The sequence below is a fragment of the Saccopteryx leptura genome, chromosome 6, assembly GCF_036850995.1.
Source record: "Saccopteryx leptura isolate mSacLep1 chromosome 6, mSacLep1_pri_phased_curated, whole genome shotgun sequence".
Taxonomy (NCBI): domain Eukaryota; kingdom Metazoa; phylum Chordata; class Mammalia; order Chiroptera; family Emballonuridae; genus Saccopteryx; species Saccopteryx leptura.
In genome coordinates this window covers 69,102,482-69,120,943 of record NC_089508.1, presented here as the reverse complement: position 1 = coordinate 69,120,943, position 18,462 = coordinate 69,102,482, and the positions used below count along the sequence as shown (strand labels likewise).

Below are 18,462 nucleotides of genomic sequence, written 5' to 3'. Positions count from 1 at the left end.
AAACAGGAGTCTATCATGAGAAAAGCAAGTTCCAGAAAGATATCTATAGTGTAATTCTATTTTTACAAAAGAAATTATCCCCCCAAGCTCCTTATATGGTATATAGCTATACATTTATGTGAGCCTGATGAAGGATGTGGAGAGAAACACACCAGACTACTAAAACAAAGAAACAAACGAGTGAGGAAAACAAAGACAAAGGTGAGAATGTGAAAAGACTGGAAAGAGAAACTTTAAAAAGAAAAAAGCTTTGAAACAGAACAGAAAGATATACAGTCTTTCCGCCCTACCCTGGTTTTTACAGTTACACTCTTAGGGGTTTCTTTTATATCTTTTCAAATACTATCTATAAATATTTAAGATATATATAGCAAATATAAATATGTAATTTGTTTTACACATATGAGATAAATAAAATCATACTATATAGTGCTCTATAGCTTTCCTAAAATTTAAATTTTAAAAATTAGGTTTTCCATATTGATACAGAAATATTACCTCCTTTCACACAATTGTAATTATTTAGTGTTATTTTTTTTTTTTTTTTTTTCCTTTTTCTTTCATTTTTCTGAAGCTGGAAACAGGGAGAGACAGTCAGACAGACTCCCGCATGCGCCCGACTAGGATCCACCCGGCACGCCCACCAGGGGCGACGTTCTGCCCACCAGGGGGCGATGCTCTGCCCATCCTGGGCATCGCCATGTTGCGACCAGAGCCACTCTAGCGCCTGAGGCAGAGGCCACAGAGCCATCCCCAGCGCCCGGGCCATCTTTGCTCCAATGGAGCCTTGGCTGCGGGAGGGGAAGAGAGAGACAGAGAGGAAAGCGCGGCGGAGGGGTGGAGAAGCAAATGGGCGCTTCTCCTGTGTGCCCTGGCCGGGAATCGAACCCGGGTCCTCCGCACGCTAGGCCGACGCTCTACCGCTGAGCCAACCGGCCAGGGCTAGTGTTATTTTTATAATTACAAAAACTAAGAGATTAAAAAAAAACCTTCAATGCCCAAGAAGTAAGATGTCCAAATATAAGTAAGATTTATTGCTATAAAGGGATTACAATATTTCCTATAATAGTAAAAAATTTATTACTGATAAAAGTAAAACTCATTGATACGAGAATTACTAGGTCAAAAATAATCTTTAACCAACCAGCTCCCCAACACCCATTTCCACTGGGTAAACAAGGTAAAGGAATTAAGCAAAGAAAAAAATCTTACAGCCATAGACAACAGTGTAGGGACTAAAGGAGAGAAAGGGGGTGTGGGGGAAGTGGAGTAGGATAGAGGGGTGATAGATGGTGATGGAGGGAGACTTGGGGTGGTGAACACACAATGCAATATACAGACAATACATTATAGAATTGCACACCAGAGACCTGTATAATTTTATTAGCCAATGTCACCCCAATAAATTCAATAAAATGTTTTGTAAATAATTGATGTTATAAGTAATAGATAATTTAATCTCTATAATAAAATGCCATTTATGTTTATTGAGAACATTTGTACCAGGCAATGTGTTAAGTACAGTATTTTACAGGCACTATTTCATTCAATCTTTATAACAACATGATCAAACCCTATTCTAACCCGTAGATAAAAATGGATGTTCAGAGACATTAAACAACTTATCTTAGTTCCTACAGTTGGTTAAGTTATTTAAAATAGAAAAAAAATCCACAAATTTTAATGGAAGATGAATATAAAAGAAAGTATAACCATACATACTGTAGACTAGATTGAATGTGGAACCTGTAGCAAGTTTCATGAGCAAGCTAACAAAACTAAACAGCTTAAGCATTTCCAATTCATTTTAAAATATCTTAGTAACAGTTCTCATAGAGATTGCATAGCTTCAAATTTTAGTTTATTAACAATATATGTCATGAGTTTTGGAATGAAAGACCTGGCATAGAATGGCAGTTTCACCATTTACTGGCTATGTTACAAGTAACTGTCTTAAGCTTCAACATCCTCAGTTTTGAGATGACAATAAATGTCAACCTCACAGAGTTGTCATGAAGATGAAGTTACATGATGTAACTGTTTGCACTTATTAAACTCCTAATAAATGGTAATTATTATTAATAATACATCTGACACCTTGCTAAAGATTTGTACCATGCAGAAGAAATACAAGATAATTAGTGGTTGCTTAGGTTTGGTGGGATGTGGGTTGGGGGTGATAGCTAAAGGGTATGGGGTTTCCTTATTTTTAAAAAAATTGACTTTATTTTTTAGATCAGCTTTAGAGCCATAGCAAAACTGAGCAGGGGTGCAGAGTTCCCACATACCCTCATACCACACACATGCCTAGCTTCTCCCAGTATTAACATGTGCACTAGACTGGTCCACATTTCACAATCAATGGACATGTCATTACACCCAAAGTCCAGAGTTTACATTTCACACTTGTGTTGTACATTCTATAGGTTTTGATAAATGTATAATGACATGTATCCATCATGTTCATACGAAATATGGAATGGTTTTACCACCCTTTATTAAGACCCTCTGTGTGCCACTTATTTGGTTTCTTTCTGTTGTGATGTAAATGTTTTTAAATTGACTTGTGGTAATGGTTGCATTTATCTGTGAATATATGAAAAGCCATTGAATTGTACACTTTTAAATGGATGAGTTGTATGATATGTGAATTATGTCTCAACAAAGCTGTTTCCACAAAAGAAACACTAAACAAGAAATGATATATATAAAAGTCTTACTGGAAGATTAAAAACAAATCTGAAGGTGAAAGGATTAAGAAGTACAAATTGCCAACTATAAAAATAGCCGCAGGGATGTAAGGTCCAGTGTAGGGAAAATAATCAATAATACTGTAATAACCATGTATGGTATCAGATGGCTACTAGAATTATCAGGGCACTTTGTAAGATATATGTCTAATCAGTTATACTCCTGAAACTAATATAATATTGTACATCAACTGTAATTGAAAAATAAATTAAAAAAAAATCTGAAACAGAAAATCACAAACAAAATGTGGTTAAAGTCAGTCTCTAGTAAAACTTTTAGTGGTTATGAGGGTGTTAACAATACAAATTCTTCGCCCTATTCTAGACCTATTGAATCAGAAACTCCAGGCAGTTTATTCTTAACAGCCATTCTGGAGACTCTGCTTGTTAAAGTTTGAGAACCACGACTATAGGAGCAGCTTCTCAAGCTTTACTGTGCACACAAACCACTTAGTGATCATGTTAAAAAGCAGATTTTGCTTCAGTAGGTCAATAGGAGTATGAGAGTCTACACTTCTCACAGGCTCCCGGGTGTGCCGCTAGTCTATGAACGGCATCTTGAGAAGCTGTAAGAGAACCGCAGAGGGGAAACCACATCACTGTGGGTCAATTAAATTGGGAAGAACTGTGAAAATGGGTTGAAAATTCAGTGTCCCTTCACACATTACAAGTACAGCATTAGATGAGACTTGTGGTCCACCCACGGTAGTGTTAGATGAACTCACAAAGACCCTAGGGCGGAAGGGCAGGATTTCCTCCTTTACATCTTCCAAGTTAGAGACATGCTCCAAAATACCAGAACTGTCCCCTGTAATCAACTGTGATCTGGTCTTCTATGACTCTACTCAACTTTTACACTCAGTAATGACACAGAGCTTCTTAGTAAAAAGCTCAATATCAAAGCTCAAAATAAGAGCTTAAAGGAACTGAGACGTAACATAATTGAGCCCCTTCATTTTATAGTTCAAACAGATCCAAAATAAAGTGGTCTGAGGGGCCCGATTAGAATCGAGCTCTCCAGAACCAAGACAAGCAGTCTTTCAACTTTGCTATCACTTCAAGTTCCTTTAAGCAATCAGATCCCTCAGTAGCTCTTAGTGCCCCATCACCACCCTCCAGTTTGAATATGGCTCGCCTATATCTCTGTATTACTCCTTCACAAAACTGGCATGGGTCTCCTACTACCACACAAATTCTTCTAATACCCAATTATTTCCTTCCACATCCTAAATATCCCAAACTCTAAGTCCTTTTGTACTCTTCTAAATAGCTTCAGTTCTAGGACCCCGAGCTCCACCTATGGCAACCGCTCCGTACTGCTTGCCCCAAATCCTCCCTCTGCACACCAGTCCCTACAACCACTGGTCATGGAATCGAGTGCTCTCCAGGGCCAGCAAGTCATCTATCTCACATGAGTGCCTTTGTTTTCTGCCTTTTAAAAAAAGATTTTCTTTTTTAAAATTTAATGAGTGGGGGAAGGAGCAGAAAGATTCAGCTCGTAATAGTAGTTGCTTCTCGTATGTGCCTTGACTCGGCAAGCCAGAGATTTCAAACCTGCGACCTCAGCGTTCCAGATCAACGCCATATCCTCTGTGCAATCTTCTCATTTTACTTGACCCTCACACGCAAGCGCAGTAAGTTAACTAGTCCACAGTATATAGTACTTCCTTTTCTTAATTCAAATTTACTTTACATAAAACTTCATGGAATGCCTGTTGCTCGTGAACAATTTCTAATTTACTTTATTCAGATCACCTGACTTTAACCATGTTCCATTACCTTCTTTTCAAATCAAAGAGTATTGATGTTTAAGTCAATAGTAATGTTTTAGCTGCCTATTCCTTTGATCATCATTCTCCTAAATAGCTTTTGGCATGGCAAGTGTCAAACGATGAAGTTTAAAAAAGAACTGTAATGGTGTTTAATACACTCACATGCTTGCAGGTATACTATCTATCTCCTCATTTCCCCAGACCAGTCAGTCCTGGAAGAGGGACATGTGTAGGGCTTTTATTTATAAGCATACTTACACTGAGTCAGTCTTGCTCTGACCTTCAAATCCCTATCTCTGGGGACTGCATTCATGCTTTACACTCCAGTCACTTGGTAGTTCCAACCACCAGCATTTGAATTCCTGGCCACTGTTCCAACAGCCTCCTGATGCTGACTCACCAGCCCAGTATTAACTTATTGGGAACAAGCCTGTTCTCCTCCTCTCCAAGCTAACTGCTCAGTTCAAAGAGTCTACTTTGACCTTGGCTCACAGGTTTGGTCTGTCTTCTACCCTTCTTTCTTCTTCAAAAGGTATCTCTAGCACTGGATCCATTTTCCAAATTTAAATCTTTACATATTCCTTCTGAAAATAACAATTCTCTAGCTAAAATTTTTTTTTTTTTTTTACAGGGACAGAGAGAGAGTCAGAGAGAGGGATAGATAGGGACGGACAGACAGGAACAGAGAGAGATGAGAAGCATCAATCATTAGTTTCTCGTTGCGACACCTTAGTTGTTCATTGATTGCTTTCTCATATGTGCCTTGACCGTAGGCCTTCAGCAGACCAAGTGACCCCTTGCTCAGTGACCTTAGGTCTGAGATGGTGAACTTTTTTTGCTCAACCCAGATGAGCTCATGCTCAAGCTGGCGACCTTGGGGTCTCGAACCTGGGTCTTCCGCATCCCAGTCCGACGCTCTATCCACTGCGCCACCACCTGGTCAGGCTCTAGCTAAAAATTTACCTAACATACTACCCCCACCCTGTATCATGCCATCCTTTGGGTCTGCCAGGATTCTGTAACTGGGCCCATTTTCATCTGATCAAGATTATGCTCTGGATAATGTGGTGCTAACCTTTATCCATGTATATACATATTTAATTCCCATTAAAAAAAACCTTAACAGATTAGTCAAGCATGGTTTTTCCTGGAGATTATGCTCAATAATCTGTGAAGCAATTTCTTACTCTCTTATTGTAGGCCAGTGCTTCTTGAACTCCAATGTTCTTGCTGAAATGCAGATTCTAATCCAGTAGGTCTTAGGTGGGGTTTATGATTATGTATTTCTAACAAGCTCTGAGGCAATGCTCTGATGCTGGTCTATAGAATACATGGTAACGGACTTCATCATGAATAGCAGGGAAACTCACCCATCTTCTATACATTATTGGGTCCTCCTAGAAATTTTCTCAAGAGGTAAGAGTCACATTGTAGCTGCTGTCTGCTGGTATAGCCAATGTTATTGTTCTGACCAGCAGTTTCCCCATTTCACCCATAAATTCCTTCAAATATATATATCACTGGGTCCCAGCTTCCTCAACCCCTACCCTTATAGTCTGTCCATTAAACCTGGTTCATGTTATTTGTATAGTTATCCATTAGATAAGTATAGATGATCCTTTAGTTTCAAGGGGCACTATATGAATGTAACTGTAACTCTCTCCAGTTAACCCCCTACAATCTTTCTTCATCAAATCTATAAATAAGGCCCTGCCTGGTTGGCTCAGCGGTAGAGCATCAACCCAGTGTGTGGAAAACCCAGGCTCAATTCCCAGTCAGGGTACACAGGAGAAGCGACCATCTGCTCCTCCACCCTTCCCCCCCTTTCTCTCTCTCTCTTTCTCTCTCTCTCTCTCTCTCTTTCTCTCTCACTTCCCCTTGCACAGCCATGGCTTAATTGATTCGAGTGCATTGGTCCCCAGACGGGGGTTGCCAGGTGGATTCCAATTGGGGCACATGTGGGAGTCTGTCTGTCTCTCCTCCTCTCACTTAAAAAAATGTATAAACTATTTTTATTTTTAGACACCAAATATCAGGGTTGAAGCTTTAGAGCAAATTTCGTAAACAAACAGATTTTATTTACAGTAAAAACTAGCAATTTAAAAACACTTATATTCCTAAAACAGAAGACATAAAGTTGCAGTGTAATCACTGAATGGTAAATGCTGAGGAATTATGGTATGGTCACCTATGTTATCCTTACTTCATGGCAATGTAGAAGGTGTCCCTTTCTTTACAAACATCTTTTTCTTTACATAAATGTGAGTTTTAAGACAATAGCAATACAGTAAAAATAAGGGGCTTCCACAGGGATGGCAGAGTTGGGGCTGTGTGTCTGAATGACACGTTTCAAAGTCAGCCTGAACAGCTTTCTGATCATTTACTTTTATCTATTTTCTATGCCTCTTTCCTCCCTAATAGCTTACATAATCAAGACAAATAGACCTTGTTTCTACTCCTACTTCCAGTATTCAAGGTTTATGGAAATGATACACTAAAAGGGACTAGACCAGGCATGGCCAAAGATGAATTTATGCGGCCCGCGATTAAATTTTTAATATTCTCCGCTACTTTAAAATCTCAGCTACTCAGAAGAGGCAGTGTCTTTGATTATTGGAAATCGAGATATTTAAGAAGATAGTGATATGCGGAAAAGAATTCCGCGTGTGACTAATCTAGGGTTAACTTCCAATAAGTGGTCGAATGGATTCGCGATACTTGTTTATTTTTTAAAAAAATTCCATTGTATAGATTTACAACTTTCATACTCGTCTGTACTTGATATGAACTGTTTGACGTTTAGCGGCGATGTGAAACCCACATTCTTTTAGGCAGAGTTTGCCAGTGTGCAGCCAAGGTCAAACAATTCGTTATTTTTGTGGTCAAGTGTGCTGAATCAAGTGGCATTATAGCATGACAATAGCTGCTGTTGCTAACTGAAAACATGTCCAGGCTATTTGTAAAACAAAATAATTGTTTTATTTGCGATATAACCCCTTCAAGCTCATTCTATTAATATTGTTTCGATTGATTGCGATAGTTTGGATATTTATATATTAAGTAATTATATTTTTATTAAAATATTGTATATTAAATTTTTTTCACTCACATTTATTCATAAATAAATCACATAATAAAATTTTGTTTACTTAAACGAATCGTTTTTGTATTTAACATTTTTTAATTGCAATATTTCGTCCGGCCCATGAAAAAAGTTTTCTTTCTAATCTGGCCCGGGGGCAAAAATTGTTGGCCACTCCTGGACTAGACCCAGACCCACAGATTAAGTGTAATCTTATTACTTAATTAGTGGCTCAATGGGAACTAGGGCATCAAACAAGGATTTACAGGGAGTCCAAGGAGTCTGTGGGCCAGAGGAAAAGTAGAGCCAGGATCATTCCTTTCACTTGGAGAATCTGGGGACAAGTAATATACAGGCTAAGAGGTTGTGAAGAGGAGACAAGGTAACCATGCATTCATTCAACTCCACGGTCTATAAGTTAGTAGGGGAGACAATAGAGCAGGGGTCAGGAACCTTTTTGGCTGAGAGAGCCATGAACGCCACATATTTTAAAATGTAATTCCATGAGAGCCATACAATGACCTGTGTACATTACGCATTATCCAATAAAAATTTGGTGTTGTCTCAGAGGACAGCTGTGATTGGCTCCAGCCACCTGCAACCATGAACATGAGCGGTAGGAAATGAATGGATTGTAATACATGAGAATGTTTTATATTTTTAACGTTATTAATTTTTTTATTAAAGATTTGTCTGCGAGCCAGATGCAGCCATCAAAAGAGCCACATCTGGCTCGCGAGCCATAGGTTCCTGACCCCTGCAATAGAGAATGAGTCAGGTAGGCTTTCTTGGTCATGGGGCTTATATTCTACTTGCCACCTAGATCCAGCCTTCTTCTTGGTTTGCCCTAACTAATCTTACCACTTAATGCTGTATTTCAGCTGTTAGATAATTTATGATTTACACTAGAATTTACAAACTCAAATGCTTACAAGGCCAAGCAGGTAATATAAATGCACAAAACAGAGGTTATTTAAGACCATAGGGGATGGTAAAGTTTGGCAAATTCTGGCCTAAGGCAATCAAAATATTATTTTTTAATTAGTATCTTGGGGTAAAGTCCTATACCTGAAGATTTTATGGTCTAGATCAGCGGTTTTCAACCTTTTTACACTTGGGGACCAGTGAAAATAGTAGAATTATTTCAGGGACCACTAAGGCAGCCATCACCCTGACTAAGCAATTTGACTAACATCACTGAGTCTATAATTTTTCCCCTCTTTTTAGTGAGAGGACTCCCACATGTGCCCTGACTAGGATCTACCTGGCAACCCCCATCAGGGACCAATACTCAAATCAACAAAGCTATCCTCAGCACCTAGTACGACACTTGAACCAACTGAGCCACTGGCTGTGGGAGAGGAAGAGAGAGAGGAGGGGGAGGGGGAGAAGGAGGGGGAGAAAAGCAGATGGTTGCTTCTCCTGTGTGCCCTGACTGGGAATCGAAATTGGGACATCCATATGCCAGGTCGACATTGCATCAACTGAGCCAACCAGCCAGGGCGGGTCTATAATCTCATACATCAGGGTGATTAACTTTTTTGCAGACTTGCACTGATCTGTGGACTGGTGGTTGAAAAACACTGTTCTACATTTTTGTAAACAGATGCAATTTCAGATTAATTTTAACAAAAAATTTATCAACTATATATACAGTCTACCAGAAAGTTCTGTCCGTTTTTGGAATAAAACAAAATATATATTTTTCTTACTGTCAATAAACTTTATTAAATAATATAATGCCATTATTATTAATGATTTCTTGCCAGCGTGAGGGCAATTTGTATAGCCCATTTTTGCAAAAATGTTTTATCTTTTGATGCGAAAAACTGAACCAGTGCTTGTTTGATATCTTCTTCATTTTTGAATTTTTTGCCCTTCAAAAAATTTTGTAAGGACAAAAACAAGTGATAGTTGGAGAGTGCTAAGTCTGGGGAATATGGTGGATGCGACAGAATTTCCAAGCCTAGTTCTGCAATTTTTTGACGAGTCCCCAAAGCAGCATGTGGCCTGGCATTATCATGATGCAGTATGATGTTCTTCCTATTGAACATCGCCGGCCTCTTTTCTTGGACTGCTGTCTTTAAATTATCCAGTTGCTGACAATACTTCTCCGAATTGAGCTTTTCGTTTGGTTTTAAAAGCTCATAATGTATTGGTCCTCGAATCTCCCACCATATACACAACATTCTCTTATTCAGAGTCAAATTTGGTTTAGAGGTGGAAGGGCTAGGTTTTCCGGGTTCACAATATGCCCTTTTCCTTACCATGTTTTCGTAGGTAAGCCACTTTTCATCTCCAGTTCTCATCCGGTTCATGAAGGGCTCGATTTTGTTCCGAGCAAGCAGAGATGTGCATATGATGCCTCGATCATCCTTCTTCTGACTTAATTCATGTGGCACCCATCTTGAATATTTTACACCAATCCTATCTTCCGAATATGGTCTGAAATGGTTTGCTGAGCTGAATTAAGCCTTTCTGTGATCTCCGATGTTTTCAGAAAAGGATCTTGCTCCAACATGGTCTTAACAACATTGTCATCGATCAAAGATGGTCACCCAGAACGTAGCTTATCAGAAAGGTTGAAATCACCTGTTTCGAATTTTTCGAACCATTTCTGCATGTCCTATCAGAAACTGTAACTTCACCAAACACTTTCAATAATTTCTACATGCTTCTGTAGCATTTCTTCCTTGTTGAAATTCGTAAAAATTACAGTGGTGTAAATGAACTTTATTAGTAGCCATGGGCACACTATCGCTTCACACATAAGACTAACGTGAATCAACTTTGTTTTGGTTAATTTGCTACGTCAATATGTATACATTAAGTGATAAAAAGAGAGGCACACATGCACCAAATAAACATGTGCTTACGTGTTGAAACTTGTGATAGAAACGAACAGAACTTTCTGGTAGATCTGATAATAAACATGATTTCTGTGTTTAACCTTTTCTTATAATTCACAAATTTATCCAATCAATCTTGTGATCTACAATATTTTTCACTTACAAAATAAATCATTTTCACACAATTTGGTGAAAAACTACCAAGAAATGTCTAAATCCCTGAATTCCAGTCCTCTTTGTTGTGACTTCCAATATGATCTAGGACATCACAATCTTCCTGGACCACCTCCGGATTATTTTGAGTTTCAAAGGAGATGTGTACGTAGGAGTTGCATTTTGGGAAGAAGATACACAGTGACTTAGAAAGCACACAATGAGATGCATAGACTGCTCAGAATAGAGAAAGAAAAACAAAATTGCGATGCCTGACCAATGGTGGCACAGTAAACAGATTGTCAACCTGGGATGCTGAGGACACCAGGTTCGAAACCCCCAGGTCACCAGCTTGAGCACGGGCTCATCCAGCTTGAGAGTGTGGTTGCCGGCTTGAGTGTGGGATCATAAACATGATTCTGTGGTCACTGGCTTGAAACTCAAGGTTGCTAGCTTAAAGCCCAAGATTGCTGGCTTGAGCAAGGGGTCATTGGTTCGGCTGGAGCCCCCCCCCCCCCAGTTCAAGGCACATATGAGAAGCAATCAATGAACAACTAAAGTGCTGCAACTATGAGTTGATGCTTCTCATCTTTCTCCCTTCCTGTCTGTCTCTCACTAAAAAAAAGAAAAAGAACAATTGCAAAGACTCTTAAAGGAGAAATGTGACAAAGCCAGTGTGTCTAAGCTCAGGCTGACATATCAAAATACTATCAAGTAGGTAGCTTAATCAACAAAAATGTATTTTTCTCATAGTCTGGAGCCTAAAAATCCAAGATCAAGGTGCTAGAATGGTTGATTTCTGGTAAAGGCTCCCTTCCTGGCTTGTAGATGGCTGCCTTTTCACTGTGTCCTCACATGGCAGGGAGAGCAAGAGAGGAAGCAAGGCAACAACCCCATCACAAGGTCCTACCAAGATGACCTGATTCCAAAGGCCCCACATCCAAATACCACCACATTAGAAGGTAAGGCTGCAACATGAGAATTTGGGAACATGCAAAGCAGTCCACAACATTCTGCTTCTGGCCCCCAAAATTCATATCCTTCTCACATAAAAAATACATTCATTCTACACCAACAACCCCCAAAGTCCTAACTCATTTCATCCAGTATCAACTCTAAAGTCCAAAGTCTCATCGAAATATCATCTAAATTAGATATGGGTGAGACTCAAGCTATAATTCATCTTGAATTATATCAGAGGCAAAACTCCTCTCTGGCTGCGAACCTGCAAAACCAGACAAGTTATGTGCTTTTAAAATATCATATAATGGTAGGCCTGGCCTGTGGAGGTGCAATGAATAGAGCGTTGCCCTCGAACACTGAGGTCGCCAGTTCAAAACCCTGGGCTTGCCTGGTCAAGGCACATACAACAAGTGATCAATGAACAACTTAAGTGAAACAACTATGAGTTGATACTTCTCGTTCCTCCCACTTCTCTCTCTATAAAATCAATAAATAAAATCTTTTAAAAAATACAATGGTGGCCTGATCAGGCAGTGGTGCAGTGGATAGAGTGTCAGCCTGAGATGCAGAGGACCCAGGTTCAAAACCCCGAGATTGCTGGCTTACATGCAGGCTCACCAGCTTGAGCATAAGGTCATAAGATTGAGCATGGGATCATAGATATGGCCCCAGTTACTGGGTTGAGCCCAAAGGTCTGTGGCTTGAAGCCCAAAGTTGCTGGCTTGAGCAAGGGGTCACTGGCTTGGCTGTAGCCCCTGGTCACAGCACATATGAGAAAGCAATCAATGAACTAAAGTGCCACAATGAAGAAATGATGCTTCTCATCTCTTTCCCTTCTTGTCTGTCTGTCCCTATCTGTCCCACTCTCTTTGTTTCTCTCCCTGTCTCTTTCTTGCTTAAAAAAAAATACCAAGTCCTGGCCGGTTGGCTCAGTGGTAGAGCGTCGGACTGGCGTGCAGGAGTCCCGGGTTCGATTCCCGGCCAGGGCACACAGGAGAAGCGCCCATCTGCTTCTCCACCCCTCCCCCTCTCCTTCCTCTCTGTCTCTCTCTTCCCCTCCCGCAGCAGAGGCTCCATTGGAGCAAAGATGACCCAGGTGCTGGGGATGGCTCCTTGGCCTCTGCCCCAGGCACTAGAGTGGCTCTGGTGGCGGCAGAGCGCGCCCCGGAGGGGCAGAGCATCGCCCCCTGGTGGGAAGAGTGTCACCCCCTGGTGGGCGTGCCAGATGGATCCTGGTCGGGCGCATGCGGGAGTCTGTCTGGTTGTCTCTCCCCGTTTCTAGCTTCAGAAAAATACAAAAAAAAAAAAAAAATACCAAAAAACAATGGCAGACAGGCATTGGAGAGACTAAAAGGGAAAAACTGGAAGGAAAAAAGGGGTGACAGGACACAAGGAGGTCCAAAGCCTAGCCATACATATTCCTTTAGATCTTAAGGCTCAAGAATAATCCTTTTTGGCTCAACATCCCACCTTCCAGGCCCAACGGGGTGGCAGCATCACCCCCATGGCTCTGTGGAACCCCAACCCCAAGGTTCCCAGCAGATACCTAAGGCTTGCTGACCCTGAGCCAGTGAGTCACTTTAGGGGCTATTTTCCCTCTTCTTGAAGAATAATCCAATTTCACAGTCACATAGCTCCATCCTCTCAGCTTGTCAAATCCAAGAAGTCCAGCAACCTTTCTTCATTTCCCCCCATCTCTGTCACCTTCGGTTCAAACTAGCGGTGTTTTTGCTCATATAATCCCATAAATTTGTTAAGAACTGGCTGTTCAGCCACACCCTTATTGTTCTTTTCAGAAGAAGCTCTCATATTTTGCAACATGGATAGGCTGAGAATTTTCAAATCTTCAAATTCCTTCCTTTTTGCTTAACAATTCCTTCTTCAGCTCCTCTCTCTCCTTTTGCAGTCAAGGGAAACCAAGCTTCTCCATGAACACTTTGCTTAGAAATCTCCTCAGCTAATATCCAATTTCACTGCTCACAATTCTTCCCTCCACTAAACACTAGAACACAGTTCAGCCAAATTCTTTGCCATTTTATAATAAGGATTGCCTTTCCTACAATTTCCAATGACATGTTTCTCATTTCTCTTTCACACCTCACCAGTATCGCCCTTAATGGCTATATTTCTAGCGTGTGCCTCAAACCTCTTCTAGCCTTTACTTATAAAGCTGCTTCCACATGTTTAGATATGTGTTATAGCAGAACCCCACTCCTAGTACCATCTTACTCAGCTTGGGCTGCCAAAACGAAATACCACAGAATGGGAAGCTTAAACAGAGATTGATTTTCTGATAGTTCTAGAGACTATATAGAAGTCCAAGATAAAGGTGCCAGCATGATTGGTTTCCATTGAGAGTTTTCCTTCTGGCCTGTAGACTGTCACTGGTCACTGTGTTTTCATATGATGTGTGTGTGTGTGTGGGGGGGAGACAGACAGCAAACTCTTCGGTGTCTTTTCTAATAATGTCACCAATCCTATCACAAGGGATGTATCTTCTGACCTCATCTAAACCTAATTATCTCCAAAAAGCCACATCTCCAAATACCATCATATTGGGGGTTAGGGTTTTAACATGAATTAGGGAAGGGGGCACAATTCAGTCCATAGCACAGCAGCTCAGATAGCCTGGGTAGCAGAACACACTTAGTTTACCCAGCAGGTTGAAGGAAGAGGACAAGAGAGACAGAATTAAAGAAGAGTCTCTGAATTGCTGTAATGTACCAAAGGCATGCAAATTTCAGCAAGAGATTTTTCTGCTGGAGATCCTGATTATCACTTCATTGTAATAAGTTCAAGATGTGGCTTTATGACACCTCAAATTTTTTGAAGTTATGAAAAGATGAACAGAACTTTTATAAAAACATTATGAAAAAGGTTCAGGATTCTTTAGAGAACTTTGAAGCAATTTTAGAAAACTGATCCAGGCTAAACTTCATTCATTCTCTTTGAAACAGAACTCTGTGACTGTGTCCAAATAACATTGTAAAATAAAGTTCTAACAGTTTGGGCTAGGAGTTGGGGTTGCACTGGGGAAAGATGAGTATGAAATGGAAAATGGAAAGGCCAAGAGAGAACTGAACACCTGCCAGGCATTCTTTTTAATTCCCACCTAATGTTTAATGGGTTTAGAATTCAGCAAAATAGCTAGACAAGCAGTGACTTGGTTTCAGTATACACAGTACACAGTATGGTCACTGATGTGAAGAGGACGGTAGTCTACATAATGTTAAGGGCCTATCCAATACCAAATTCTCTGCTTCTTTTACCAGAATACAGTAGAGTTTTCTGGAGATTATGTAATGCCTCTGGATGAGGATGTTGGCCCCGTTCTTATATGACTAAGGGGAAAGATGCCCAGCAGTGCCAGTTTCAAGAGCCCAGAAAGGAGAAATGAAATGATTAAGCTAACATCATTAATTCAAATGAGCTCAGAGGCCACCTAGAGCTGTATTTTTAGGGAAGAGGAATAAACAAAGGCTTCAGGGAGAAAATAGTCAAAAACAAATCAAACAAACAAACAAACCACCACCACCAAACAGTGTTGTAGGAAAGGAACAAGGTATCCAGTCAGTAAGCAGAAGGGAGAGAGAGAGTTCTTGCTGAGGATAAGGACACCAGATTTGAGTTCCTCAAAAAAATTATGATAAATAGATCATTTCAGGAAGTTAAAGGAAGAGACTAGAGGAAATAAACCATTGAGAAAGCAACAAGAAACAGAAAATCAGTAATACTAGTTAGCACTAAAAAAGATCTTTAATATTGAAACAGATTTTGTCAATTTATTCAGTCACCAGCACAGTTCCTGGCATATAACAGATTCACAGTAAATGTTTGTGGAGTGAAAGAACGTTACTTAGTCCTGTGGAGGTTCAGAGCTAGTTGTTCCAAGATGTGGCTCTGTGGTATTCGGATTGTTTTGAGCTAAAGGCAATTTTGTCTGTGGGCCAGGACAAACTTCTACTGGTCCTGACTACTGACAAGAACTTGAATTAGAGACCTTGCCATAATGAAAGATCATACCAGGTAACATCTTTTGGCTTGTCTCTAGGAAAGGACAAATTTCCATTTGTTAAACATTTGCTTTTCTTATCATCCTGCAATGATTCTTTGAAGCCCCCAAGTGACGATACCTCATTTCCTAGCTCAGGAATGTCTTATATACCCATTTTCCTTTCCTATCCCTGAACTTCTTGTGCATGTGGGATTGCCGTATATATAAATTTTGTTACTTTTTTGTTGCTAATCTGTGTTATGCTTATTTGATTATTAGAGCAGACAAAAGATGGTGGAAAGTTTCTTCCTCCTACAGTCCCTACAACCCTGGGAATGAGTAGTACAGAACCCAAGTAATATAGTAAGATGTAACAAAATAGACACGTGCAGTATAGGAAGAATAAAATCTAGAATGTGGGAGCAATAGGCTAGCTACAATCTAGAACAAGAACAACCTTTAGATTTGTTAAACCCTTGACATATGAAAACTGTGCTTACATTTTGCTCTTGAGAGGGTTCAGACCTTTTATAAGACTTTCAGTGTGAGTTTATGAGCAACTGATGTATTATTAGGTTAATTATTAATTTGTGTGGAGACAGGGTTAGAAGGAATGCGATAGAAGATACATTCCTACAATTAGCTTAAGAAGTTCAAGTGAAAATGAGTGCAAAACTACTCAACAAGTTTTATATCTAGGTTATAGTTTTATGTACATTTACATACTTTCTGAGTTGTAATCTTTGGGCTATATCTAATTATGTAACACCTCAAAGATTCAATCTAACACTACTTTGTTATTTTCTTTACATTGTACTCCCCCAAGCAATTTTTTGATTCATTCATTACCTCATTCATTCTTAATGTTGCCTATAAAATTATGAATACGCCAAAGGCACTTACCCATTTTAAGCTTTGATTTTGGTTTCCTAATAAGTGTTAAAAGATAACTTTCATATTATTTGCTAATAGTAATCCCTTAAAATGAAGAGTAAACAAAATATACTGGTTTCGGAGAAGTTACACATTCTAATGCTAAGAACTAGACTGGCATACATCCTACAAATTCTGTGTAAACAAAGCTCTAAAAGTTTCCAACCTGAAACTCCCTAAATGACATTTACAAGAAACAAAAACGGAACCACTGAACACTGGCTCCTGACCACCCACTGAAGCTCCAGTTGTTTTGATACTGAATTTTAAAACATTACCGTTTTTCTGTAATTATGAAAACACACTTGTGAACACATACTCATTACTCCTCTTCCCTTTAAAGTAAAAGCATTCCACTTTGGTGTGTCCTTTTAAAAGTTATTTTAAATCGTTAACCACTACCAAAACCTCCTAAGAAGGGAATCAAACGTGCCCTAAGGCGAAGCAAAACTACAGAGAAAGAAAAAAGAATCTGTACTAGAGCAATAAAACTGAAGCGCAGTCCTTGAACAACGGCTGACCTTCCTCGGATCCTGTGCGGTGTTTTGGTTTTTGGTGTTTTTTGTTTGTTTGTTTGTTTTGCCTTCTTCCCGAGGAGGAAAGAGGTTAAGAAGCTGGAAGATAGGCACGATAAATCTCAGAGAGCAATTAAAAATGCCCAGAAAACTATCGATTAGCATCAAGGTCAAGGTAGCATGAGAAGCTCCGCAGAGAGCTTTCCTGGGGGGAGGTACTCCGGGGGCTTTAAAGGACAGGAGCGGGGGTGGGAGGCGGGAGGAAAGAGGGTGAAAAAGAGGCTGGAAGGAGAGGGAATACTGGGAAGGGGAGGGGAATGAAAGGTTAGAAACGAGAGCAGGCCGCGTCGGCGCGGGAAGAGGTCGCGCAGGAGCCGGGGGCCGGGGAGGGCGCCGCAGCCCCGCCCCGGGGAGGCCCGAGCACCCGCCCGCCCCCCTTACCAGCCGGAGCAGGAAGCCCCAGAGCAGGGCGACCGCCGCGGAGGGCGGCGGCCGCTGCGGCCCCATCGCGCTGCTGGGCCCCGGGCGGCGCGGCGCTGCTCTGCTCGCGGGGCTTCCCTCGGGGTCCCGCCGCGGCGCTGCCTCTGGAGCCGAGCCGGACACGGGCGGGTGGCGGGGCTCGGCCGGTGCCGCGACTGTTGCTGGGGTGGCCACTGTAGTGCCGACTTCCTTTTCCGGCCACGCCCGGAGGACGCGGAAACCCCGACGCGGAGCACGTGGAGTCCCGAGTCCGCGCGTGTCGCCGGGCGGGCTCGCTCGGCGTCCGGGTGCCGGCAGACCACCTGCGGAGCCTGGGCGGGCCGCTCTGCAGCCGCCTGACCTGAACTCTCCCCGGAGTCCGGCTGGCGAGGGACTGTTTCAAGGTCCTCCTCCTCCAAGTCGCCCAACGCTGCTCTGATCCTCAGTAGCTATCCAGGTGCTCTGAGTCGGAATCTATCTGCTCACCAGCAGGTTCTGGCCACAATCACGTATCTATTCCAAGTCTGTGCACCTTTTCCAAAACCCCTGCGACCACCCTATCCAGCGCACTACATCTGTCTTCTCCGAACTGGTCTGTTTCTAGCCCTGACAGCCCATTACTTCCGTGGCAGTCCCTGAGGGGTCTTTTTAAAAAGTATAAATCAGCTCATGTCACTTCCCATTACACTTAGAACAAAATCAAAACTCTGGTCTGGCCTACAAAGCTTACTTAATAGGGTTCCTAATTTTTTCTTTGACCCCAACTTCACCTCTTCCCCACATTTGCCAATGAGTTGCCTTTGGTTCTTTGGCCTTTGTACTAGTAGTGGTATCTGCTGGAATGCTCTCTCCGGATTCCTGGCCATTGGCATTCACTTGTCAGCTGTTGTCACTTCCTGACATAGCCAATCTAAGGTAGCCAGCCACCCACTCACTTTTATATCATAGCACTTAACTTTAATTCTCTCCACAGTACTTTCATTTTCATATTC

The 18,462-nt window shown here is 41.2% G+C and overlaps 1 protein-coding gene across 3 annotated transcripts in view; it reads right to left on the bottom strand.

Moving 5' to 3' along the window:
• The window catches only part of SPPL2A (signal peptide peptidase like 2A), a 59,382-nt gene extending 41,147 nt beyond the window's left edge, over positions 1 to 18,235 (bottom strand). The window contains exon 1 of one of the 3 annotated variants that reach the window (XM_066342677.1): positions 17,453 to 18,235. In XM_066342677.1, the coding sequence (XP_066198774.1) occupies positions 17,453 to 17,518 (66 nt within the window). In that variant the 5' untranslated portion in view covers positions 17,519 to 18,235. The remainder of the gene's footprint in view (positions 1 to 17,452) is intronic. The other 2 variants (XM_066342676.1, XM_066342678.1) reach the window with 2 other exon arrangements.
• Between the last annotated feature and the right edge of the window lie 227 nt (positions 18,236 to 18,462).